The sequence below is a fragment of the Gorilla gorilla genome, chromosome 2 (assembly GCF_029281585.2).
Source record: "Gorilla gorilla gorilla isolate KB3781 chromosome 2, NHGRI_mGorGor1-v2.1_pri, whole genome shotgun sequence".
Lineage (NCBI taxonomy): Eukaryota > Metazoa > Chordata > Mammalia > Primates > Hominidae > Gorilla > Gorilla gorilla.
The window spans coordinates 58235438-58263355 of record NC_086017.1 but is presented as its reverse complement, the minus strand read 5'-3'; the positions used below and the strand labels follow the sequence as shown (position 1 = coordinate 58263355).

The window sequence follows — 27918 nt, the reverse complement described above, 5'->3', positions numbered from 1 at the left end:
GTCTGTGGGGAGGGATGGGATGGGAGATGGCATGCAAAGCAGGCAGGCTCTAAAGGACTAAAAGTCTGCTTGTTTGGGCCATTTTAAAAATAATTAGGTAGGTAAAAATTTGAGTTTGTCCCCAGAATCTTAGGCTAATGGGTCTCAGCCTGCATCAAACAGTCCAGGGCCGGGCGCAGTGGCTCATGTCTGTAATCCCAGCACTTTGGGAGGCCAAGGCAGGCGGATCACAAGGTCAAGAGATCGAGACCATCCTGGCCAACATGGTGAAACCCCGTCTCTTCTAAAAATACAAAAATTAGCTGGGCTTGGTGGCATGTGCCTGTAGTCCCAGCTACTCAGGAGGCTGAGGCAGGAGAATCACTTGAACCTGGGAGGCAGAGGTTGCAGTGAGCCAAGATCGCGCCACACATTCCAGCCTGGTGACAGAGCAAGACTCCGTCTCAAAAATAAATAAAAAATAAACAGTCCCGGAGTCAATACTTGGAGGCTGTCTTTGGCTCATTTATAACAATTGATCCCATGGTCTGAGATTCTTTCATAATTGTGGCCAACACTGTGGCTCACGCCTGTAATCCCAGCACTTTGGAAGGCTGACACAGGATGGCCTGAGCCCAGGAGTTTGAGGCCAGCCTGGGTGACATAGTGAGATCTTGTCTCAATCTCTTTAAAAATAATCATAGTCTACATTGTATGTTATTTTGTAATGCCTGGGCTTGGAGTCAGTGAAAGCATCTTTAGGACCCAGAATACTGCAAGGATACAAACTAAAATTTCAAAGCCTATTCACAGCCAATCTATGTATTTACTGGGGAGAGCCAGGAGAACAGATGAGAAAAGGAGATGATTTTGATATATCTGTTTAGCAGAATGATATATTCTGGCCCTTGGGTGTATGTCCCTGGCTATCTATAAAGCTTGGTGTAGACATCCACATACAGTGAGACGTGCTTACAAGCACATAGACCCCTCTTTTAGCAGCCAGAAGGTAATGTCAGACTAGGCACAGTCGACACCAGTGAGGGTAAGAACTTCTCAGGTAAGGAAGAGGCACAGCAGCAGAGGAGGGCTTAAAATCATAGGCCATCTGGAACCAGCAGCAGAGGATCCATTTTTCTCCCAAGTGTCACCCAATGGTGCTACCTGGTCCAGAGGCAATTAGAATTTTATCTCCTGGGCATCAGAAGCAGGTCTAGATTTGTCCCAAGTGCTTTCCATGGAACACGTATGTGGGTGGTGAGAGGGATGCTTCCATCTCTTGTGAAATTTTTACTGAATAGAACATGTCCATCACATCTGTAAACCATTCATTCCCATGTTATCTTGAATGTCATCCATTAAAGTGATGCCATCTGGTAGAGGTGCTCTCATAAAGGGAATGGCCTTGTGTAATTCTCTGGAGTCTAGAGTTAGCCTCCACTCAGCAGTAGTAACTAAACTCAGGCCATACCAGGAAACGGAAGAGGTGAGATGGTAAAATTCAACACCCCTTCTTTATGCCAGCTACAACGAGCCATTATCCTTCAGTGCCTTGCTGTGGGCTAGTGACCTATTTATCACCCTCACTGTTAGGGGATTATTAGCTAGTTCCCACTGGATGGTGCCTACCAAGTAGTGCTTCCCGTGTCTGAGGAAGAAAGAAAATCAAGCCTGGATGACTGAGCCCAAGTCAGAAGTGGGTGGCCATAGCCACCTAAGACCAGAGGGATGGCCACTAAAGGGGTGCTAGAATAACGCTTCTCTAAGTTTTTTATTCCCAATTCATCTGTTTTTTTTTTTTTGAGATGGAGTCTTGCTCTGTTGCCCAGGCTGGAGTGCAGTCGCATGATCTCGGCTCACTGCAAGCTCTGCCTCCCGGGTTCATGCCATTTTCCTGCCTCAGCCTCCCGAGTAGCTGGGACTACAGGCGCCCGCCACCACACCTGGCTAATTTTCTTTTTTGTATTTTTGGTAGAGCCGGGGTTTCACTGTGTTAGCCAGGATGGTCTCGATCTCCTGACCTCGTGATCCGCCCGCCTTGGCCTCCCAAAGTGCTGGGATTACAGGCGTGAGCCACCATGCCCAGCTATTTTTTTTTTTCTTTAACAGATGCCTAAACCCTCTATTTCACACAGCTATGCAAATTGTGAGGCCAAGGATATGACTGCAAACAATTAAGGTTTAATTTACATGAATAAGCTTTCTTCCCCATGAAAATACTATGTGTCACTTCACACTTGCTCTAACACACACGCAAAATCCCCACCCTATCTGGCACAGACACACTCAACATGCAATAGTAAGTACAATTTCCGTTTTATTTTTCTCCAGAGAATAGTCTTCAGTCTTGAAGGACTCAGCTGTTTATGTGGGCTTTGGTGGGGGTCATGGGGCAGCACCCGCAGGTCTAAATCTGGGTGGGGGTGTTCGGTCCTTGTGACCTTCATGAGCTCAATTCCTGACTACTTTGCTGTGAACTGCACAACTCACACAGTATTATAGCTTCACATACAGCTTGGGAAGCACATGGGCATTGAAGATGCTCACTTCAGTAATGTCCCAGACTGCTGTGGCCTCCACTATGTTTCGAATGACGAATTTCTTAATGGCCTTGTCATTGGGCACGTGTCGGGCACAGTTCATGCAGCGAATAGGCTGCACGTGGTCATGGCCCTTTTTGGCATGACTGTTGTTCCTTTTGTCATCTTGGAGGCACAGACTGGAGAGCCAATTCATCTACTTAAAAAGAAAAAAACTGTGCCCCAAATTATAATAGTTCCTTTATTAAACCTTCCTCAAATTACCTTAATTTGTATGTGACATCTATATAAACCCCAAATGTGACTTTGGTTATGGTTAGGAATTCTCTGAAGATAATTGTTTCTCTGTCTTGATTTCACCCATCTCTGAAGCTGAGGGAGGTAGCTGTTCATCCTTCTCTAATGAATAGATTTTCCCTCAGTTTACCTACAAGGAGTATTACTTTTCTGAGGGTCCCAGATCTTGTAGATTTCTGATCTCACCACCAATTTGGTGGAGGCCTGTATTTCATCATGTAGCCTTTGGAATTCTATGAAATAAGACATTAACTTCAGCATTTGTTGAATTTTCTGGATTTTTTTCATTCTCCAATTTTGGAAGTTTCTATTCTATTCCAGCCATCTAACCATGGATTTTTTTAGTTTTGTTTTGTGTTTGCAGTTTTGAACAATGCTGAGGTGCTATGCATGCTTTGCTCTGGGCCACCATGTTTCTGGAAAATGAAAGCCCAACAGCAATTCAATTTTACCCTGTTTTTAACCTGAGTTATCTGGGAATTGCAGATCCTTGTGGGATCCTATACTTATTCCTGTTCCCTTTGGCAAGTGACATTCTTTGTACATGATTCTACACATTTCTCTCCGTCTGTCTTATCTTCTGCTTTGGTCTCCACTGCCCATATATTACCTTATAGACTCTGTTCTCTTATAATCAAGAAAATGGCTTAACCAGATCTCTTCAGCCATGTCATATGTCCACTTTCATTGTTCTTTAATTTTCCTTTTCTTCTGAGACAGGGTCTCACTCTGTTGCCCAGGCTGGAGTGCTATGGCATAATCACAGCTCACTGCAGGCTCAAACTCCTGAGCTCAAAGGATCCTCCCACCTCAGCCTCCCAAATAGCAGAGACTATAGCCATGTGCCACCACTTTAGGCCACAACATCTAAATTTCACTAAAATAATCATTCTGGGCTTGCAAATAGAATTTCTTTACTACATTGCAGAAGATGATGCAAGGTCAATTTTGTTAGTTTCCATATTACGTATTCAAAGAATACATCACCAGAATGCTGGAGTCACTTACTTTCGTCACCGTAAGTACTATGCTTGCATTATCACACATCACACTGGAGATGCAGCTGTCAATGGAAAAATAAGATCATCAGTGAACAAAAGAGAAAGTAGGTACATCCATTGTTAATACTGACTTAGAACTTGACTAAGATATCAATATTCTTTCCAAATTAGTTGGTCCTTTGTGCTCTTAGATTTGGTTTTGAATAACTACATAAAATCAGGGAAATTTACACTGATTATTATTTGCAGGAATAGCAATCCCAACCTGCTCTCAAATATTATTGCCAGAACTGTCAGTATCTGATTTGACAGATTATCTGGTTTAATGATGATTAGAGAGGTTGTTTTTTTGTTTTTGTTTTTGTTTTTCCTGAGACAGGGCCTCACTGTGCTGCCCAGGCTGGAGTGCAGTGGCACCATGTCAGTTCACTGCAACCTCCATCTCCTGGGTTCAAATGATCCTTCCAACTTAGCCTCCCAAGTAGTTGGAACTACAGGCATGTGCCACCATGCCCAGCTAATTTTAAAAAATATTATCTTGTAGGCCAGGCACGGTGGCTCACGCCTGTAATCCCAGCACTTTGGGAGGCCGAGGTGGGCGGATCACGAGGTCAGGAGATCAAGACCATCCTGGTTAACACGGTGAAACCCCGTCTCTACTAAAAATACAAAAAATTAGCCAGTGTGGTGGTGCACGCCTGTAGTCCCAGCTACTTGGGAGGCTGAGGCAGGAGAATTGCTTGAACCTGGGAGGTGGAGGTTGTAGTGAGCCGAGATCGCGCTACTGCACTCCAGGCTGGGTGACACAGCAAGATTCCATCTCAAAAAAAAAAAAAAGGAAAGAAAAAAAATATTTTCTCATAGAGTTGGGGTCTCAGCATGTTGCCCAGGCTGGTCTCAAAGTCCTGCACTCAAGCGATCTGCCTGCCTTAGCCTTCCAAAGTGCTGGGATTACAGGCGTGAGCCATTGTGCCCAGCCCTGGATTTTTATTTTAAAATAGAATTCTGCTCCCTTTTGAGTATACCTGCTCTACTCCAATTGAATATCATAAGAGATGCCACGCTTCCCTCCCCACTGTATGATGAGGAAATGGTGGGAGCATAGCTCTGTTGTTGATTCTTGTTCTGTATTAATGAAGTGACACTTTTACCCCTCTCCACCAGAAGCCCAGGTAGGGTTAGTACCCTGTTGACCATCCCTGCCTTGCACTAACTCAAGTAAAGGTGACACTTCTCCCCCTCCCCACCAGGCCCTGAAGACACTGAGATGGAGTCCTGTCGACTATCTCCCCCAGTGCACTGACGTGAGTAGAAATGGTACCCCAGGCCAGGTGTGGTGGTTCACTTCTGTAATCCCAGCACTTTGGGAGGCCAAGGCGGGTGGATTACCTGAGGTCAGGAGTTTGAGACCAGCCTGACCAACGTGGCAAAACCCAGTCTCTACTAAAAATACAAAAATTAGCTGAGCATAGTGGTGCATGCCTGTAGTCCCAGCTACTTGGGAGGCTGAGGCAGAAGAATTGCTTGAAACCAGGAGGTGGAGGTTGCAGTGAGCCGAGATCATGCCACTAGCACTCCAGCCAGGACAAGAGAGTGAGACTTTGTCTCCAAAAAAAAAAAAAAAAAAAAAAAAGGTACCCCTTCCTCTGCCCACAAAGCACTGCAGAGATAATAGCTGAAAACATCCCCAAATTCGTAGACCTATAGATTCAAACAGTTAATCAAACCCAAACAGGTTAAACTCAAAGAATTTCATACCAGACATATCCTAATCAAATTTCTGAGAATTAAAAACAAAGGAAATAACTTGTACTCAACCAGAGCAAAATGACACATTATCTAGAGAGATACAGAGATTTGAACGACAATGGATTTCTCAGACATCATGGAAGTCAGAAGGAAGAGGCACAACATTTTTCAAATGCTGAAAGAAGTTAATATACCAATTAAAACAGAGTATCCCTGGTCAGCAGCATAATGTTATAAACAAACAACAAATAAAGCACACAGAGTGTAGAAGGACCCCAAATAGCCAAAGCCATCTTGAGCAAACCTCATTAGCACATTTGCTGGAGGCATCACATTACCAGATTTAAAAATACATCACAAAACTATAGTAATCAAAACATCATGGTTCTTGTGGGCTTTTTTTTTTTTTTTTTTTGAGACTGAGTGTTGCTCTGTCGCTCAGGCTGGAGTGCAGTGGCACAATCTTAGCTCACTGCAAGCTCCATCTCCTGGGTTCATGCCATTCTCCTGCCTCAGCCTCCTGAGTAACTGGGACTACAGGTGCCCGCCACCACGCCCAGCTAATTTTTTGTATTTTAGTAGAGATGGGGTTTCACCATGTTAGCCAGGATGGTTTCGATCTCCTGACCTCGTGATCCGCCTGCCTTGGCCTCCCAAAGTACTGGGATTATAGGCGTGAGCCACCATGCCTGGCCGGTTCTTGTGTTTTTATCCCCAGAGACAAACCATAAACAAACAAAAAATCCAGCATGGTACTGACATACATACAGATACATTGTCCAGTGGAATGGGATAGAAGGCCCAGAAATAAACCCTCACATTTAAGGTCAATTGATTTTTTTTTAAAACGAAAGTACCAAGAACAGTCAATGGAGAAAGGACAGTCTCTTCAATAAATGGTACTCGCAATGAATAAGGAAAACTACAGGCTAATATCCCTGATGAACATAGATGCAAAAATCCTCAAGAAAATAGTAGCAAACTGAATCCAACAGCAATCAAAAAGCTAATTCACCATGATCAAGTAGGCTTCATTCCTGGGAGCAAGGTTGGTTCAACACATGCAAGTCAATAAATATGATTCCCCACATAAACAGAATTAAAAACAAAAAACCATATGATCATCTCGATAGACACAGAAAAAGCTTTCAATAAAATCCAGTATCCCTTTGTGACAAAAACCCTCAAGAAACTAGGCACTGAAGGAGCATACCTCAAAATAAGAGCCATCAATGACAAATCCACAGGAAACGTCATAATGAATGGGTAAAAACTGGAAACATTCCCTTTGAGAACTGGAACAAGACAAGGATGCCTACTCTCACCACTCCTAGTAAACATAGTAGTGACTAGTAGTGATTAGTAGTGATAGTAGTGATTGCTCTAGCTAGGAAGTCCTAGCTAGAGCAGCCAGCCAAGAGAAAGAAAGAAAGCGCATCCAAATAGGAAAAGAAGTAAAACTATCTATTTGTGGACAATATGACAATATGATTGATTTTATATATATGTGTGTGTGTGTGTGTGTGTGTGTGTGTATAGATAGATAGATAGATAGATATAATATGTATTTTTTAAATCCCCCCAGAGAGGGTCTTGTTGTGTCACTCAGTCTGTAGTGCAGTGGCACAATCATGGCCCATTGCAGCCTCAACCTCTGGGCTCAAGTGATCTTCACATCTCAGCTTCTTGTGTAGCTGGGACCACCAGTGCACACCACCATGCCTGGCTAATATATATATATTTTTTTTTTGTAGAGACAGGGTCTCTGTATGTTTCCCAGGCTTGTCTCGAACTCCTGGGTTCAAGTGATCATCTTGCCTCAGCCTCCCAAAGTGCTGGGAATACAGGCATGAGCCACTGTGCTCCAAGACAATATGATTCTATACAAAGAAAACCCTAAAGACTGTGCCAAAATGCTCCGGGAACTGAAACCAACTTCAATAAGTTTTCAGGATACAAAAATCCATGTATAAAAATCAGTGGCATTTCCATATACTGATAATGTTTAAACTGAGGGCCAATCAAGAATGAAACCTCATTTACAAAAGCACCCCACAAAATAAGTTACCTAGGAATACATCTACCCAAGGAGGTGAAAGATCTCTACAAGGAGAACTACAAAACACTGCTAGGAGCAATCATAGGCCAGATGTGGTGGCTCATGGCTGTAATCCCAGCACTTTGGGAGGCTGAGGCAGGCGGATCACTTGAGGTCAGGAGTTTGAGACCAGCCTGGCCAACATGCAAAACCCCATCTCTACTAAAAATACAAAAATTGGCCAGGTGTGGTGGCACGTGCCTGTGGTCCCAGCTACTTGGGAGGCTGACGCAGGGGGATCTCTTGAACCTGGGAGGTGGAGGTTGTAACGAGCCAAGATTGTACCACTGCACTCCAGCCTGGGCAACAGAGTAAGACTCTGCCTCAAAAAAAAAGAAAAAAAAAAAGAGGAAATCCTAGGTGACATTAGAAAACAAATGCAAAAACATTTCATGCTCATGGAGTAGAAGAAGCAATTATCATTAAAATGGCCACACTGCCCAAAGCAATCAACAGATTCAGTGTTATTCCTATCAAACTGCCAACGTCATTTTTCACAGAACTGGAAAAAAACTATTCTAAAATTTATATGGTATCAGGAAAGATCCTGATTCCATATTGAATAGCCAAAGCAATCTGGAGGAAAAAGAAGAAAGCCAGAGACATCAATTATCTGACTTCAAACTATACTATAAGGCTATAATAACCAAATTAACATGGTATTGGTACAAAAACAGAATAAAGATTCAAGGAACAGAATAGAGAACCCAGAAATGAAGCCACACACCCACAGCCAACTGATCTTCAACAAAAGTTGACAAAAACAAACAATGGGGTAAAGACTCCCTATTCAATAAATGGTGCTGGGATAGCTGACTAGCCATATGTAGAAGAGTGAAAGTGGACCCCTACTTTTCACCATACACAAAAATTAACTCAAGACAGATTAAAGGTTTAGATGTAAGACCCCAAACTATAGGAGTCCTAGAAGAAAACCTAAGAAAACACTATTCTAGACATCAGTGTTGGCTTTGGGAAAGAATTTATGACTCAGTCCTCAAAAGCAATTGCAATGAAAACAAAAATCGGTAAGTGGGACCTAATTAAAAGAACTTCTGCACAGGCTGGACACGGTGGCTCACACCTGTAATCCCAACACTTCGGGAGGCTGAGGTGGACAGATCACTTGAGGTCAGGAGCTCAAGACCAGCCTGGCCAACATGGTGAAACCCTGTCTCTACTAAAAATACAATTAGCTAGGTGTGGTGACACATGCCTGTAATTCCAGCTACTTAGGAGGCTGAGGCAGGAGAATCACTTGAACCCAGGAGACAGAGGTTGCAGTGAGCCCAGATTGTGCCACTGTACTCCAGCCTACGTGACAGAGTGAGACTCCATCTCAAAAACCAAACAAAACAAAAAAAGGTTTTGCACAGCAAAAGAAACTATCAACAGAGTAAACAGACAACCTATAGAATGGTAGAAAATATTCACAAATCAAGCATCTGACAAAGGCCTAATATTCAGAACCTCTAAGGAACTTAAACAACTCAAGTAAAAAACAAACCCATTAAAAAATGGGCAAACATGGACAGCTCAATGCGCCTTGAACTCCTGGGCTCAAGCAATCGCCTAACCTTGGCCTCTCAGAGTGGTGGGATTACAGGCGTGAGCCACCATGCCTGATGATCTCACTTATACATGGAATCTAAATAAATTAGACTCGTAGATGTAGAAGATAGAATGGTGTTTACCAGAGGCCAAGTAGGGTCAGAGCAGGGGGTTAGACAGGGAACAGGGAGGTGTTGGTCAAAGGGTACAAAGTTTCAGTTCGTCAGGAGGAATAAATTCTGGTGAGCATGGTGGCTATAGTTAATAATAGCATATTGTATATTTCAGAATAGCTCAAAGAAATTTTAAATGTTTTCACCACAAATAAATGATAAACATTTGAAGTGATGGATAAGTTAATTAGCCTGATTTGATCATTTCACCACATACATGCAAGAAAACATCATATTGTACCCCATAAATATATACAAATATTCTTTGTCCATTAAACTTTTATATTTAAACTTAAAAGACAGATTAGCATAATGGATAAAAAGCATGACCCAACCAGATTCTATCTACAAGAAACTCACTTCAAATATAATGATATAAGTAGGTTGGAAGTAAAAGAATGAAAAACAATATAACATGCAAATATTAACCAAAATAAAGCAGGAGTGGCTAAATTAGTATTAGATAAAGTAGACCTCAGAGCAAAGAAGATTACCAGGGACAAGGAGAGACATTACACAAAAACAAAAGGGCCAATTAACCTAGAAGATATATTAATCCTAAATGTGTATGCAGCAAGTTACAGAGCTGCAAAATACGTGAAAACTAATAGAACAAAGAGGATAAATAATCCGTAATAGGAAATTCAACAGTCTCTCAATTGATAGAATCACTAGACTGAAAATCAGAAAGGATAGAAAAGAACTGAAGAAGATCAACCAAGGTGTTCTAATTGTTACTTATAAAACATTGTGCCCAACAAGAGAAGAATACACATTCTTTTCAAGCTCACATGGAACATTCACCAAGATAGAGCATATCCTGGGTGACAAAACAGATTTTAACAACTATAAAAGAATGAAGAAAATATGGAATATGCTCTCTGGCCATAACTGCTTTAAATTAGAAATTGATGACCAAAAAGATCACAATAAAATCTCCAATCTTGGAAATTAAACATACTTTAGAATAGTCCATGGCTCAAAAAGGAAAAGGGAAATAAAGAAGTATATGGAACTGAATGAATGAAAATCAAAATCTGAGGATTGCAGCTAAAGCAGTGTTTAATGGAGAATTTAGAACACCAAATGCTTATATTTTAAAAAGAGGTCAGAAATCAATGATCTAAACATCCACCTTAAGAGACTAATAAATGTCAGGCACAGTGACTCATGCCTGTAATCCCAGAACTTTGGGAGGCCTAGATAGGCAGATTGCTTGAGCCTGGGAATTCAAGACCAGTCTGGACAAACTGGCAAAACCCAATCTCCACAAATAAATAAATAAATAAATAAATTAAAAAATAGTCTGGCATGGTGGTACACTCCTGTAATCCAAGCTACTCTGGGAAGCTGAGGTGGGAGGATCACTTGAGCCCAGAAGGCAGAGGTTGTAGTGAGCTGACATAACACCCCATTGCACTCCAACCTGACAGGTTGAGATTGTGTCTAAAAACAAACAAACAAACTAGAAAAAATAGCAAAATAAAAGTAACCAGAAGCAAGAAAATAAAATTTAAGAGCTGACATAGACAAATTCAGAATAGCAAAATAGAGGTTGTTAAAAAATAAAATAAAAATAGAGACCAAAAGCTGTTTCTTTGAAAAAATAATTAAAATTAATAAGCCTCTAGTAAGGCTGACCAAAAAATACAAAACCAAAACAAAAAAACACAGAAATGACACAAATTACCAGTATTACAAATTAAGGAGTTCATATTACAAATTTTACAGGCATTAAGAAGATTAAAAAACAAATCTACACACATTTGACAAGTTAGATAAAATGACTGATGGCTGGAAATTCAAACTGTAAAAACTCACCCATCATAAAATAGATAATCTGAGTTGTACTATAACTATTAAGGAATTTATAGTTAAAAGCTTTTCAAAAAAGTCATCTCCAGGCCCAGATTGTTCTACTGAAGTTTACTAAACATTTAAGGAAGAAATAACACCCTGAGGCAGGAGAATCGCTTGAACCCAGGAGGTGGAGGTTGCAGTGAGCCAAGATCATGCCATCGCACTCCAGCCTGGAGGACAAGAGCGAGACTTCGTCTAAAAAAAAAAAAAAAAGAAGAAGAAGAAGAAGAAAACTACAAACTGATATCCTTCATGAACACAGAACCCAACAATTATCAAGTATTAAACTCAATTCGCAATATGTAAAAAAAGTAATATAAAATGAGTAAGTGGGGTTTAGTCTAGGAATGCAAGGCTGATTTAATGTTCAGAAATTCCATATATCCAATAAAATAAATGAAGAAAATCCACTTACAACAGCATCCAAAATTGAAATACTTGAGTAAATTGAACCAAGGAGGTAAAAGATGTATATACTGAAAACTATAAAACACTGATAAAAGAAAAAGAAGACATAAATAAATGGAAAGCTATCCCATGTTCATGGATTGGAAGAATATTGTTAAAATGTCCATACTCCCCAAAATGATCTACAGATTCAATGCAATCCCTATCAAAATTTCAATGACCTTTTCCACAGAAATAGAAAAAGCAATCCTAAAATGACTATGGAACCAAAAAGACCCCAAATACTCAAAGCAATCTTGAGAAAGAATAAAGCTGGAGGTGGCATATTATCTGATTTCAAAACATATTATAAAGCTACAGTTATCAAAACAGCATGATATTGGCATAAAATCAGGCACAGTGACCAACAGCTCGGAATAAATGATCCCAGAAATAAACCTGCACATTTATAGTCAATTGTTTTTCAACAAAGGTGCCAGGAACACATGGAGAAAGGACATGCTCTTCAACAAATGGCATTGGGAAAACTGGATAGTCACATGAAAAGAAAATAAGCTGGGACTTTTTCTCACATCACATACAAAACTCAAAATGGATTAAAGACTTAAATATAAAACCTGAACTACAAGAAGAAAGTGCAGGGGAAAAGCTCTGCGACATTGATCCGGGCAATGATTTTTCAGATATGACCCCAAATGCACAGGCAACAAAAGCAAAAATAGGTAAACGGGATTGCATTAACCTAAAAAGTTTCTGCACAGGAAAGAAAACAGATCAAAGAGACAACCTATGGAATGGCAGAAAATATTTGCAAATTATACATATAAGGGTTAATATCCAAAATATATAAGAACTATAACTCAATAGCAAGAAAACCACCATATTAAAATGGGCAAAGGTTCTTCATTGCCAATTTTCCACAGAAAACATAAAATGGCCAACAAATATGTGAAAAAATGCTCAGCATTATGAATTATCAGGGAAATGCAAATTAAAAATGCAATGAGATACCACCTCATTAGAGGTGTTAGAATGGTTATGCTCAAAAACATGAAAGATAAACAATTGTTGGTGAGGATGTGAAGAAAAGGGAACCCATGTATGTTGTAGGTGGGAATGTAAATTAGTACAGCCATTATGGAAAACAACATGAAAGTTCCTCAAAACACTAAAAATAGGATTATCATATGATACAGCAATCCCACTCCTGGGTATACATCCAAAGGAATTGAAATTGGTATGTTGAAGAGATGTCTGCACGCTCATTACTCCCATGTTCACTTCAGCACTATTCACAATAACCAAGATATGGAATCAACCTAAGTGTATATCAATGGATGAATGGATAAAGAAAATGTGGTATATGTGTAGATACACACACACACACACACAATGGAATACCATTTAGCCTTAGAAAAGAAGGGAATCTTGTCACGTGCAACAGCATGGATGAATCTGGAGGTCATTATGTTCAGTGAACTAAGCCAAGCACAGAAAGACAAATACTGCATCATCTCACTTATGTGTGACATCTTAAAGAAAAAACAAAAAATCGAACTCACAGAAGCAGAGAGCAGAATGGTGGTTAACAGAGGCTGGGAGAGAGGGGGAATGAAGAGATGTTGGTCAAAGGGCCCAGCGTTTCCATTAGGCAGGAGGAATAAGTTTCAGAGATCTGTGGCACGGCATGGTGACTGTAGTTCATAATAGTGTATCATATTTACAAATTTGCTGAGAGTAGATTTTAAGTATTTTTTACCACAAAAGTAAGTGTATGAAGTGATTGATATATTAGCTGGATTTAATCATTCTACAATATATACATCTATGAAATCACATTGTACCCCATAAATATATAATTATTTGTTAATTAAAAACTAATAAGATACTCTGTCCTGACCACTAACAAAAAAGAAAATCAATATAATTCACCTTACTAAGAACCTAAAAAAGAAAAACTATATGCTTATATCAATTTATGCAGAAAATGCCTTTGAGAAAATTCAACATCTATTCATGACAATAAAAACCTCTCAGCCATCTAGGACTAGAAGAGAACATTTTCAACCCAGTAAGGGGTATCTACAAAAACATACAGTGAATATAATAATAATGGTGAAAGACCAAACACTTTTCATCCAATGCAAGGATGTCGGCTCTCCACTCCAGTGCCACACAGGAGGTTATAGCCAATGCAAAAAGGGAAGAACAACAAGGCATACATTTGAAAAGAAAGAAAACTGTTTGACAGATGACATGATTGTCTACATAGAGAAAGCACAAAGTATCTACCAATCTATGAATAAAAGCTATTAGAATGAAAGAGTTTGGCAAGGTTGCAGGATACAAGGTCAATATACAAAAGTCAGTCATATTTCTATATACTAGTAATGAAAAATGGAAATTGAAATAAGACAGTACTCTTTATAATAGCACCAAAACCACGAAATATTTAGGTATAAATTTTACAAATATGTGCAAAATATTTATCCTAAAAACTACAAAAACACTGATAAAATAAATTAAAGATGGCCTAAAACAGTAAGAGACATTCAGGTTCATGTATTGAAAGAGCCAAAATAGTAAAGATGCCAATTCCCCTAATTAATCTCTAGATCCAAACAAATTCCAATATAAATCTCAGAATTTTTGTAAAAATTTACAAACCAATTCTAAAATTCACTTGGAAAACAAGGGAACCAGAATAGTCTGAATAATTTTGTAAAAGAACAAGTTAGAGGACTCACATTATCTGATTTCAAAGTCTCTATAAAGTTACATTTTCAATGTAGTGTTATTTGATAAGAGATACATATATAGATGATTGGAACAAAAGAGAAAGTCTCAAAACTAACCCATGTAAATATGGTTGATTTTGGACAAAGGTACACAGGCAATTCAATGGAGTAAGGAGTTTTTTCAACAAATGGTGCTGAATCATTGAATATTCATATACAAAAAAAAATCTTGATCTTTATCTTTCCCTTACAAAATTTAACTCAAAATACATGAGAGACCTAAATGTAAAACCCTAAACTGTAAAACTTTTAGAGGAAATCTTAGAACATCTCTGTGATCTTGGGTTAGGCAAAGATTTCGTAGATACAATCCCCCAAGCCCAGTCATTTTAGAAGAAAAATTGTACTTCAAAGTTAACCCTTGCTCTTTGAAAGACACTGTGAAGAGAATAGAAAGACAAACCAGAGTGGGAGAAAATATTTGCAAACCCTTATCTGATAAAAGACGTGTATTCCAAATACATAAAGGACTATCAAAACTCAATATTAAGAAACTCAATATTAACAACCCAATTAAAAAATGGTCAAAAGATTTGAAAAAATGTGTTAAAGAAGATAATGTGGATGGCAAATAAATTGCTCAATGTTATTGGGAAAAGGCACAATAAATATCACAATAAGGTATCACTATACATCCATTCAAATGTAAGAAAGAAAACAAATCCAGGGGAAGTATTTGAAATTATTGAAAGGAAATAAGTATTTATGATTGGTGTAGGCTAAAATTTATTAGATATGATATAGAGAGCAAAAACCATGAAAGTCTGCTAAGCATGCTTATAGATATTTAAAGTATTTTTGCCTCAAAACACTGGAAATCATTATCTGAACATAGACATTTTCCTATTCTTGTAAAAAAGTTAATAACAGCTGCCTGATACTTCCTTGTGTGGATATATGATGGTAATTTAAACAATCTCTTATGTTTGGACACTTAGGGAGCTTCCAGCTCTTGACTATCACAAATGCTGTAATGAACAGCCAATGTACTTGAATGATTGGAGGTATAGCTTCACAGTAAATTCTTTTCAGTGGTGTTGGCAGTGCAAAGGATATATGTATTTTCTTAGATGTTGCCAAAAAAGCACTATAAGCAGTATAATGACTAGCAATAATCTGGAAGAAAATGTCTGCAAAGCCTTAAGAGACAAGACTTCTACGTGTACTACGTAAAATCTCAAGAAAAACAATTTAAAGGCAAGCAAACCAGGGGCAAAAATCAGCAAAATGGAGGGAAAGGCAGCTCACTGAAGCAGCAAGCAAGTGGCTAATGAACTCACAAAAGGTATAACTCAGCAAGAAAACACAGGGTATTGGGACATAATCTATCCACTGCTCATGGGAATATAAATTGAGAGCCACTTTGGGAAGACTTAACATCTATTGCAAGTCCCATGACTTCAAGAACTAGCGATTCTCTTTTCAGGCATGAGTTTATTGATATCTGTCCTCAGAGAACCTTAAAAAAAAAAAAAATCCCTGTTCTCCCTTCATTCATCTTGATGTAGAAATTAGAAGTTTTCGGCAGGGTGCGGTGGCTCACGCCTGTAATCCAGCACTTTGTGAGGCCAAGGCGGGCGGATCATGAGACCAGGAGATCGAGACCATCCTGGCCAACATGGTGAAACCCAGTCTCTACTAAAAATACAAAAATTAGCCAGGTGTGGTGGCACATGCCTGTAACCCCAGCTACTTGGGAGGCTGAAGCAGGAGAATTGCTAGAACCCGGGAGTTGGAGGTTGCAGTGAGTTGAGATCACGCCACTGCACTCCAGCCTGGTGACAGAGGGAGACTCCGTCTCAAAAAAAAAAAGTTGTTTAGGGGATGTTTACATCACAAAACAGAGCTTACCTGTCTGTTGTGTGATCATGCCACGTGTTTTCCAGGTGACAGCAGCTCCTGAGGTATGGATGGCGGCCTCCTTCTTCCCACATGTACACGTGCACAGAGTTCTCGGATGTGGTGAGCACATAGCAAGGATCCTTCCAAGGATAGCCAGAGTGAGTGGCCAAGGAGTCAAAGTCAGATCAAAAAGCAGTGGAGGAGAATCATACATACTACCCAGAAGTTGTTGATGGCTGCCTGATGGTCCTCAAATCGTTGCAGCAGGAAGCCAGTGATGCTGAAGAGTAACAAGTATGGCCCACTGGTAAAGACAATCATATATCCATCACTGGCTCCCATCCAGATAGGGCACTTCAGATGAGCTGCCACCTGGAAACTTGCGATCTCATATGCTGTTTTCATGTAAAACGCACATATATATACACACACACATAAGGAAGTAAAGATCAGGTCATTGGATAATAATATCCTCACACTGAATTAAAAAGCATAGTCCCCACTTCCACAGACTTCATTCCAGGGAAGAAAATGAAGGGTAGTCCAGTGGCCTGACAAATACATATCACTGAATGTGGTAACAGGTGCTAGGACACAGGAACAGAGGTTTGTGGACAATAAACAATCCCCTGGGCATTGGAACCCAGGCCCTAAAATATGATGGAAATCTATATGTGTTCGCCCAAGAGAGCAGGGTGGGGGTAGAGATCAGCATGGGTATTAGAGTCGAACTGGGATGGGTTCACCCCCAGCTAAAGAAATCCCCTGCTCCTGGCCGGGTGCGATGGCTCACTCCTGTAATCCCAGCACTTTGGGAGGCCGAGGCAGGTGGATCATGAGGTCAGGAGATTGAGACCATCCTGGCTAACAGGGTGAAACCCTGTCTCTACTAAAAATACAAAAAATTAGCCGGGTATGGTGGCGGGCGCCTGTAGTCCCAGCTACTCGGGAGGCTGAGGCGGGAGAATGTCGTGAACCCAGGAGGTGGAGCTTGCAGTGAGCCGAGATCGCGCCACTGCACTCCAGCCTGGGCAACAGAGCAAGACTCCGTCTCAAAAAAAAAAAAAAAAAAAAATAGAAATCCCCTGCTCCCTTTATACAGACTGACCCATTTATTATAGCTAAACACGAATGACTGTGTGATGAGGAAGAGAAACAAGCGTTTCTAATGCGGCACAGCCTACCTTGGATGACTGTTTGGCCTCCAGTCTTCTTGGTTGTTATATCAAAGGTGATAAATTCTGTCTTTTTTCCAGTGCTACTTTGGGACATCAGTGTTATCCTGTTTTTCACCTTTGGGGTCCAGCAGGCGCTGGCACATAATTTATGTGGGAGAAATGTAGACAGAGGAGCACTGCCTTCTGATGGTCTCAGTAAGGACTCTGTGAGGAATACCTAAAGAGAGCATCGCATGTGTGGTCAGGGGCAGGGAACTTATAGCCTCTCAGTACAGGAGTGACTCCAGAAGAGCCTTCTTAGAAATTCTCAACTTGTGGCCAAAGCTTTGTTCAACATCTCAGGAGTGATGAGTGGTCACTGCTTATCACTCCAGCATAAAAGGAACTCACTGCCTTCCTATTCTTCCTGTCCCATTCACAGAACAATGTCCCTGAAGCATGCTAAGGTGTTATGAAACCATCTTGCCATGTTGAACCCTTGGTCAAGTTAAGGTTGGCTAAGCAGATTTTCCCTTCTTGGGGAACAAGTCAAGGGCTGTGTGGCTTTTACTACCTGCCTTCTGAACTCCTCCCTCTTTGGTGCCCAGTCCACCAGTGCCCCACTACAAATGGCCTGCTCAAAGGCCAAAGCCTTCCTCAGAGTGATATTCAGAGGCTGTTGCATATTCAGTTACTTTTGGGCTTCTCTACACTTTCCAGCCAACATAGATAAAAGTAAAGAAGGCAAAAGAGAACAAGGACAAGGATATTTTTGTAAAAAAAAAAAAAAATTTTTTTTTTCTGAGAGGTAGGGTCTCGCACTTGCCCAGGCTGGAGTGCAGTGACTAGTCACAGGTGCAATCCCACTACTGATCAGTATGGGAGTTTTGACCTTTTCTGTTTCTGACCTGGGCCAGTTGGCCCCTCCTTAGGCAACCTGGTGGTCCCCTGCTCCCAGGAGGTGAACGTATTGATGCCAGACTTGGTGTGGACACCCTATCAGCATAGCACACTACGGCCTGGAATTCCTGGGCTCAAGCGATCCTCCCGCCTCAGCCTTCTGAGTAAGTGGGACTATAGGTGCATGCCACCATGCCCAGCAATCCCTATTTCATGACACCTGTCTCACCCTCTTCCATCTCTTTGGCAAATTCGGGCTTCATGAACGAGTTTTTGTTAAACATTGCCACAGCAACTGGATGTTGTTACTTCAAAGAGCATTGTTTCCTGACCATCACAGTGGATTCCACTTGTGATGTGGTCTTAGAGAGGAAGGAGCAGTGTGCCTGGTCCTCACTGAGCTCTGCAGTTTCTCTGCATGCTTCCTAACTTGACATTCCTATCCTGAAATTGAAATACACAGAACAGCACCTACCTGTGGCAAGGTACGACTGTATGTCCCACATGCAAATACCCATTTCTTGTCAGGAGAGCAGTGTAGAAGTACAATACCATATTGAAATGCAGTAACTTTAGAAATATCCCTTAACCCAGGCAGTGTAAATGTGTAGATGTCACCCGCAGCATCACCAACCTGAAACCAAAGCATCCCCACCATATCAATAGGAAGATATGTGAAATCCTGAAGTACAGAGGAGGCAGCACTATGAGCTGCAAGATATGCCACTGTTTCTTCAATCACATAATGGAGATCAAAACCTCTGACCAGTCTAGCTTGAGACACTGTTGGGATAATCCCAAGGAATAAAACTTTCCAAGCCCCAAAGCATTCTTCTCAAGGACAGTTATTCATTAGCACATCAACACTATGCTTTTTCTCAATGTCACCCCAAAGCCATCTCTTCTCCCTTGACTGTCCCCAACCAAGTTCATGGACTGGACAATAACACACACTTGAAAGAAGAGGCACATATAAAGTAATTCAGGAAGTTTTTGGCTTTTTGTTTTTAGAAGAATTGCTGGGGAAATGTACTTGAGGCAAGTCAAGGGGCAAGATAGTGTGGAGGTTTGTATAACATTCATTGATATACTGTGATTGACTCGCAGGGTATGTGGAAGGGATGACAAGAGAAATAGGCCAGGCGCTGTGGCTTATGCCTGTAATCCCAGCACTTTGGGAGGCTGAGGTGGGCAGATCACGAGGTCAGGAGTTCAAGACCAGCCTGGTCAGTTTCTACTAAAAATACAAAAAATTAGCCAGGCATGGTGGTGTGTGCCTGTAGTCTCAGCGACTCAGGAGGCTGAGGCAGGAGAATTGCTTGAATCCAGCAGGCAGAGGTTGCAGTGAGCCAAGATTGCACCACTGCACTCCAGCCTGGCAACAGAGTGAGACTCTGTCTCAAAAAAAAAAAAAAAAAAAAAAAAAGGGATAGGACAGTAATGTGACACGGATGCCTGACAAGACAGCAGGCATTTGATTTTTTGGTCCCCTCTAAATTCAGGGCTCACTTACCATCAGGAATGGGCCATCCTTTGTAAGATAGGCTTCCATGCAATAACAGGGCTGTGGCATGGGGAGAACAGCCAGAGCGTCCCTGTCCTGACAGTTCCACACTTTGATAGTTTTTTTCCGATCCATAGTGATGGCGAGATGCATCTGAGGGAGGGTTACCAGATTTGAGAAATGGAACTCCTGGACTGGGCTTGACCAGATCATGGTGCCCTAGAAAACAAGAGTAACACGACCTGTGTTCAAGGAACCCTTACACCTACTGTGCTTTCATTCTGCCCATGTTTATTTGGAGCTTCTTCCAAATCAGATCTTCTTGCTTCTGGGCAAAGGATATGAAAATTCTCCACATCTCAATATTTTGGAGGAGTGAACATGAAAACAGGAACTACACATTATGCTCAGAGACAAGAACTTGGTACATAACAGGTGCAAAGAATGATCAGACTTCATAGGTTCAAATCACCTTTGCCTCCTACTCACGGTACAGCCTTCAGCAAGTCACTTTCTATCATGCCTTCTAATGAGGCTGTCATTACCTTTCACAACTCATGAAACATACTTAGAATTCTGCCTAGGACACAGTAGGAACCCAAAATGTATTAACTATCATTAAAATTGTTATTCAACCTTGTACATTACATACAAGATAGAATAGTTGTCTTTCTAGATGATTCTTTAGCCTTTAAAAAAATTGTGAAGTATATCATATAAGAAAAGAGCACGAAGTTTAATAAATCATCACAAGTGATTACCAATGTACCACTTCTAAGCCCTCCTGAAGTCCCCTTTGCATGTGCTCTATTTAACAACTCCCCCATGGCTCTCTGCACCCAAATGTAATCATTATTTTGATTTTTCACACTGTAACAAGTTGCCTATGCAGTAATATCTAGGGCCATGTAACCAAGCATCCCAAAATTTAGTGGCTTAAAACAGGCTTTTGCTAACTCTGTTTCTTTTGATCAGAAATTCAGGGGTAGCTTGACTGGGTAGTTCTGGCTGTAGGTCTCTCATGAGGGTGAAGTCAAGTTTCACTTCCAAGATGGCCTCTCATATAGCTGTGTAAGTTGGTGTTGGCTACTGGCAGGGGTCCTCAGTCCCTCACCACACAGATCTTTCTGAAGGGCTGCTTGAGAGCTCTCATAACACTGTGGCTGGATCTCCAAGAGCTGATGACCCATGAGTGAAGAATTGTCTTCTGTGACATAGCTTCAGAAATTATACACCATAATTTCCACAATATCCTATTGGTTCCACAGGTCAGCCGTATTGACTGTGGCAGTGGACTACACAAGATTGATCGTGATTATCATGGGGCAAAGATGTTTGGGCCATCTCAGAGATTGGCAGCTGTAGTTTGCCCCATAGCCTCCAGTGATTCGGTTTCCCCCTACATGAAAATATATCCACCATCTCCCAATGCTCTCAAATGTCTCATACCATTATAGTATCATTGCAGAATCTAGGCTCTCATTGTTTCTAGGTCCAGGTATAGATGAAGCTCTTTAAATTCAATTTATCTTGATGTGAAAATCTTCAAACTAAATATACAAGTTATCTGTCCCTCACCATCCCCAAAGTACAAGTGTGGGGTAAGCGCAGGATAACATAGTCACTGTTATTTAGAAAAGGTGAAAATGGAAAAATAGGAATCACTGCTACAAGAAATTTTGAAATCCAATAGAAAACATGCTGGCAATTTGTTAATTAGGACTCAAGGCCCAAGAAAGATCTTTAATGACTCTTGGTTCTACTCTCTAGGCTCTTGATTCTGTCTGGGTCATCCTTCACTTTCTATATGTGGTGGCCCAATTTTTTAGCTAAATTGTTTTTGGTAGTCTGCTTCCCGCCTGTAAAAGTTTTGAAATCCAAAAGGCCTCTTTTCCTTTTGTGTGTTTTGGCCCCTTTAAATCCAAGCTGACAGTGTTTCTCCCAATGTAATTCTCTTTAACAAAAACTTTATGGGTCTCCTAAGAACCTCACTGCAGTTTATACCATTAGACAAAAGCCACCCTCAGTTTTGAGATAAATCCTTTGCGCGCCTTGGAGATCATCTGAGCTAGAGACCACTTTCTGAAAAAGCCAATATAACAAATGCCAATCATTGACAAAGAGGCAATAGAACAGGTAATAAAGATGCAGAAAGCCCAAAAATTATTTCACAAATGCACTCCATGTTATTGGTAGAAAATAAGACCTTATACAAATTTATATATAGAAACACATATTAAAAAGTAAATTCTCAGCCAAGTGCAGTGGCTCATGCTTGTAATCCCAGCACTTTGGGAGGCTGAGGCTGGCAGATCACTTGAGGCCAGAAGTTCAAGAACAGCCTGGCCAACATGGCAAAACCCCGTCTCTACTAAAAATACAAAAATTAGCCGGGCATCGTGGCGCGCGCCTGTAATCTCAGCTACTCAGGAGGCTGAGGCACGAGAATCGCTTGAACTCGGGAGGCGGAGGTTGCAGTGAGCTGAGATCGCGCCACTACACTCCAGCCTGAGCAACACAGTGAGACTGTCTCAAAAAAAAAAAAAAAAAAAAAAAAAGGCCGGGCGCAGTGGCTCACGCCTGTAATCTCAGCACTTTGGAAGGCCAAGGTAGGCGGATCACGAGGTCAGGAGATCGAGACCATCCTGGCTAACATGGTGAAACCCTGTCTCTACTAAAAATACAAAAAAATTAGCCGGGCGCGGTGGCGGGCGCCTGTAGTCCCAGCTACTTGGGAAGCTGAGGCAGGAGAATGGCATGAACCCTGGAGGCGGAGCTTGCAGTGAGCCGAGATCGCGCCACTGCACTCCAGCCTGGGGAACAGAGCGAGACTCAGTCTCAAAAAACAAACAAACAAAAATAACAACAACAACAAAAGTGAATTCTATGTGTGTCTACGGTCCAAATGAAAAGGTCACAAATTACATGATAGAAAACCTGATTTGACACTTTGTTTTTGTTACCACTTCCGGATATTTTCCTCTCAGCACTTCCGTTTCATATATAGAACAGGATGGATGCAAATATGCAGTACTTTTGCTACATATTGGCCAGACTCACCTCTTGCACATCCCAGGCACAAAGCTCTTGCTTTGGAGATACACTACAAATGATTGATTTCTCCTGTTCATCCACTGTAAGTCTATTTCCTGAGAGATAAGCCAACTCCGTCTCAAATGCTAGAAGGAAACATAGAAGACTTGGCCACCAGATAGTTAAGGGATGATCCAAACCAAAAGAAGATAATTTAAAATATTTCTGTACCCTCTTAGGAAGGTTTGGGTAACAATATGGAGAAGATAGAAATTGGGCTCCAGAGTCATCCAAACACAGGTTCCCACGGCAGACTGGCCATTTGGGAGATGTTGGCCAACTTGCTTTTCCTTTTTATCCTCAGTTTCCATAGATATAAAAGGCATATTAAAATCTCTCCATCAGAGAACTTTTCTGAGTTTTAAAAGAGTTATCAAGTCCAGGCACAGTGGTTCACGCCTGTAATCCCAGCACTTTGGGAAGCTGAGGTAGGCGGATCACTTGAGGCCAGGAGTTCTAGACCGGCCTGGCCAACATGCTAAACCTGTCTCTACTAAAAATACAGAAATTAGCATGGTGGCAGGTGCCTGTAATCCCAACTACTTGGGAGGCTGAGGCATGAGAATTGCTTGAACCCAGGAGGTGGAGGTTGCAGTAAACCAAGATCATGCTGCTGCACTCCAGCCTGGGTGACAAAATGAGACTGTTTAAAAAAAAAAAAAAAAAAAAGTGTTATCAGGATTAGGCCAGGTACAGTGGCTCACGCCTGTGAGGCCAAGGTGGGAGGATCGCTTGAGCTCAGGAGTTCAAGACCAGCCTGGGTAACAAAGTGAGACCTAATCTCTACAAAAAAATTTAAAAAATATGGTCGGGCATGGTGGCTTATGCCCGGAATCCCAGCAATTTGGGAGGCCAAGGCAGGTGGATCACTTGAGGTCAGGAGTTCAAGACCAGCCTGGCTAATATGGTGAAACCCCATCTGTACTAAAAATACAAAAATTAGTTGGGCATGGTGGTAAATGCCTGTAATCCCAGCTACTCAGGGGGCTAAGGCAGGAGAATCACTCAAACTCAGGAGACAGAGGCTGCAGTGAGCCGAGATCGTGCCATTGCACTCCAGCCTAGATGACAGAGCAAGACTCAACCTCAAAAAAAAAAAAAAAAAAAATCAACTGGTTGTGGTGGTGTACCCCTGTAGTCCCAGTTACACAGGAGGCTGAGGCAGGAGAATCTCTTGAGCCCAGGAGGTTGAGGCTGCAGCTGTAGAGCCTATGTATGCATTTATTTAGAGACAGGGTCTGGCCCTGTCACCCAGGCTAATTTTTTTAATTTTTTCATAGAGATGGAGAGGGGGGTCTCACTTTGTTGGCCAGGCTGGTCTTGAACTCGTGGGCTCAAGTGATCTGCCCACCTCGGCCTTTCAAAGTTCTGGGATTACAGGCATGAGCCACTGTGCCCAGCTAAGCCTCTGTTTTTCAGAGTTTCCCATTAATTTTTTCTTCTGATTTTTATTCTGGGAGGGATGAGAAGCCTTAGGAAAAAGGGAGTAACAGGACCTGATTTTATGTTGTGAAAAAAAATCACTCTAGTTTCTTCATTCAGCACAGATGGTGGGGACAAGAGAGGAAGCAGGGAGATATCACATGGCTATCACGGCAACCCAGTCTGGTTCAATTTTAATTCCTTTTCCCTTTACTGAATGAGAATACACAACTGCACACAGCAAAAATCAAATAGAGTGGACCTCTGAAAACAAGTTGCTCATGTTCCTCTAGGGCACCTATACCCATACCGATGTTCTTAGTTACTTTGTAGACAAAGTTATGCGGCTGTGCCAATGCCAACTGAAGCTCCTTCCTTCTTTGATGCAGGAAAAATTGCTTCCATGTGTGTGTGCCCAGGTGTTGATTGGTGAAGTTGCTGCAGTCCCATCTCTGCAGAGATAGTGACCTGGAAACAGAGTCACAGTCCCATCAGGCTGTTCTCAGTCAGTTCACCTCCTCAGAGCCCTGGTTATATCACAACCCCCTACTCACACTAACTTTCCTGTGTATATCTCACAACACAGCCACACAGGCCTTGGGACACAGCATGGGTGGGCAGTCAGATGATCTCCTCTCCCCTTCCCTCCTTGCCCTTTCCCTTCCCTTACCTCCACAGGTAATCGCTGTCTGCAATCCTATTCCAATGCTATGGGAGAGAAAGGAAGAGACAAGCAGGCAATCAGTTACATCAGAGAGCAAGGGTAATCCTCTGCTATTATTTGTTCTGGGAGCTGGGCCCGCACAGGTTAATCAGATGGGATTCCAGCTCTCAAAGCACTCTCAGTGTGGGGAGATAAGGAAATGGTAACAACAGAGACCTATCACTGCTAATACAGGCACTGGGTATTCCCATGAGTTCACAGGAAGAAGTGTTGATTTCCTAGGGCTTGAAATGGGAGCCTCAAGGACTGTTTAGTCAGCACAACTCCTGGATATCAGCTTGCCCTTTTCGTTTAACAGAATATGAGGCCCTCAATATGAAGAATGCTAACCCCCAAAGCCTCAATGTAACCCTCTGCTATTCTGCAAAGTGGTGCTCAAACTGGTCGAGAGAAGCAGCGGGCTTGGGGGGCAGTGGGAGGTGGAAGGCCTTTACCTTGTTCACCTGGGAAACCTGCAGCAAGCCGAACAGGTCCAGGAAAGAGAAGATTCGCTTCAAAGCTAAGTCAGGCAATCGGATCTCCATTTCACACGGCCTGAACCCACATCCACTTTCCTTTCTCCTCTCTGGGCTGCTCTGAATTTAAAGGCTTTGCCAAAGTCTGCAGCACTTGTAAAGATTTTCACCCATGCCCATCTGTGTGCGGTAGAAACAAGCTGCAGGTGTGCAGACTCCCGGGCTGACCTCCACCCCGGCCTCTCCCCTGGGGCCTGATCCACACAGCTGGCAGGCATCCCTACCTAAACCCACTTGTTAGTGCTGTTCATTGTTTAGAGGAGCTCAGCAACACCTGTGCGATGTGAGCTGGAGGTGCAGAACCTGGGGCAGCCCCAGTTGCAGATGAAGTTGTCAGAATCCTTTAGGAAATGTCACCGAATGCACTCACTTTGATCAGATCTGAGTGTCTCTATGACTCTATTTAAGTTCCAAACTCCTGGAATTGGAGTCTGCTTGCCCTGTGTCTGTGCCTACCTTGGGATCTTGAATCTGGTGAGTGGGGCTCATCTCTCAGCGCCAGCATGGCCTCTGGGTTTCTACCTTCTCGCATTTAACTTTGCGTGGAGGAGAAAGAACGTGCCAAGCTGGCTTCTCCACAGAGGTCCGCCCAAAGGGAGCAGGCCTTGTCTGGGATGGCTTTCCCAGCTGGTGGCTTTCCCTGGGATGTGATGCTTTCCCACAGTTACAGATCTCCCAAGAACCTGACAACTCATTCTGGGATTTTCTAAAGACTGTGTCATAGCCTGAGTGTTTGTGTCCTCTCAAAATTCCTAGGTTGGAATTCTAACCCTTGGTGTGATTGGAGGTGGGGGGCCTTTGGGAGGTAAGTGGGTCACAGGCGGAGTCCTTATGATGGGACCAGTGACCTTATAAAAGAGACCCCAGAACGCTCTCTAGCCCTGTTCATATCATGCGAGGACATGAGAAGGTGTCAGCTGCAACCTGGAAGAAGGCCCACACCAGAACCTGACCGTGCTGACTGGTGACTCTTGGACTTCTCTCCTCCAAAATTATGAGAAATATATTTGTTTGTAAGCCACCCAGTCTATGGTACTTTGCTGCAGCATAAGACAGGGGTCCCTCTGTGAGGCTCAGTGGCCAACCCTTCTTAAAACTGCTGCCTCCAGGCAGACACACGGGAGTGGTTGTCGGGAGTCCCATTTATGATACAGTAGTAAGAGAGAGGAAAAATACAAATTGACATGGTGAGGAAATAAAAAGGAAAAGCAAAGACCAAGAAGCACCTAGAGGGGCGTGGGGAAAGGCGAGTCAAGGGGTGTGTGGAGAGGAGTGAGAAAAATACAAGGGGAAAAGATATGTATTCCATCAAAAGGAAATAATGCAGAGAGAGCCAGGGCCGTGGAAGGACACGGGAAGACAGAAAGCTTGGAACGGACTCTATTGCAGAGGAACAGAATTAATGCAAAGATACAGAAGGCTGAGAAATAAAACACTTTAAAATATGACAAGGGAAGAGAAGAAACAGTAAAATAAAGGATATTTTAAAAGTATTAAAGTACAAATATTATAAAATACACAGATAGGAAATATAACTGTAAGTGGACTGTGAGACAGAATAGGAATAAAATGGAAAAGAGGACAGATGAGAAAGAGGCAAACATAAGGAAACTGAAGCAAATTGCTGAATGAGTGAATGAATGAATTTGAAATAGAGGAACAGAGGCCAGGCACAGTGGCTCATGCCTGTAATCCCAGCACTTGGGGAGGCCGAGGCGGGTGGATCACCAGGTCAGGAGTTTGAGACCAGCTTGGCCAACATAGTGAAACCCTGTCTCTACTAAAAATACAACAGATTAGCTGGGCGTGGTGGCGGGTGCCTGTAATCCCAGCTACTTGGGAGGCTGAGGAAGAAGAATTGCTTGAAGCTGGGAGGTGGAGGTTGCAGTGAGCTGAGATTGCGCTACTGCACTCCAGCCTGGGCGACAGTGTGAGATTCCATCTCAAAAAAAAAAAAAAAAAAATAGAGGAACAGGAAGGTGTGTTCGGGGGCGGTGGCGGGGGGGTGCTACCAGAAAAGCGTCAGAGAAAGACACATTGCAACAATAGATAAAGACAAATCTAAATGTCACAAGAGTTAAGAGATGTAAAATTTGAGAGACGTGAAATGGTAACTCCGTAATAGTCTAAGCAAAAGATAAGATGCAGGTGAGAGAATGGTGCGGACATTGTCTAGGAGAAAGTAGATTAAAGCAGGCAGCTGGGGAAACCTGAGAAGAGGGATCCATAAGGAGTTGGGCAGCCTGAGAGTAGGACAGAGAGGGAGGGACGACACAGCATGGGAAGTAAAGGGGGCGTAGCAAGGGG

The 27918-nt window shown here is 42.1% G+C and overlaps 1 protein-coding gene and 1 pseudogene across 1 annotated transcript; both read right to left on the bottom strand.

The window, feature by feature from the left end:
• Nucleotides 1-2343: 2343 nt before the first annotated feature.
• Nucleotides 2344-2715, bottom strand: LOC129532560 (putative ribosomal protein eS26-like; annotated as a pseudogene).
• A 1062-nt stretch (nucleotides 2716-3777) lies between these two features.
• On the bottom strand, nucleotides 3778-25620 carry FBXW12 (F-box and WD repeat domain containing 12). The gene is made up of 10 exons (XM_004034069.5): nucleotides 25531-25620; nucleotides 25043-25080; nucleotides 24683-24840; nucleotides 22918-23036; nucleotides 19867-20076; nucleotides 18829-18987; nucleotides 17481-17691; nucleotides 16513-16691; nucleotides 16306-16436; nucleotides 3778-3879 (listed from the first exon to the last, which is right to left on the bottom strand). Exons 1-10 carry the CDS (start codon nucleotides 25618-25620, stop codon nucleotides 3780-3782), a joined length of 1395 nt encoding a protein of 464 aa, XP_004034117.1. The 3' UTR covers nucleotides 3778-3779.
• Between the last annotated feature and the right edge of the window lie 2298 nt (nucleotides 25621-27918).

What these genes read in the sequence shown, in the direction of transcription:
- FBXW12 (XM_004034069.5), bottom strand. Translation starts at nt 25,620, where the DNA reads ATGGAGATCCGATTGCCTGACTTAGCTTTGAAGCGAATCTTCTCTTTC. An exon ending in AGGTTTCCCAGGTGAACAAG is followed by an intron (nt 25,081 to 25,530) that starts GTAAAGGCCTTC and finishes TCTCTCCCATAG; the next exon opens with CATTGGAATAGGATTGCAGA. An exon ending in GTGCCTGGGATGTGCAAGAG is followed by an intron (nt 20,077 to 22,917) that starts GTGAGTCTGGCC and finishes CTTGTTTTCTAG; the next exon opens with GGCACCATGATCTGGTCAAG.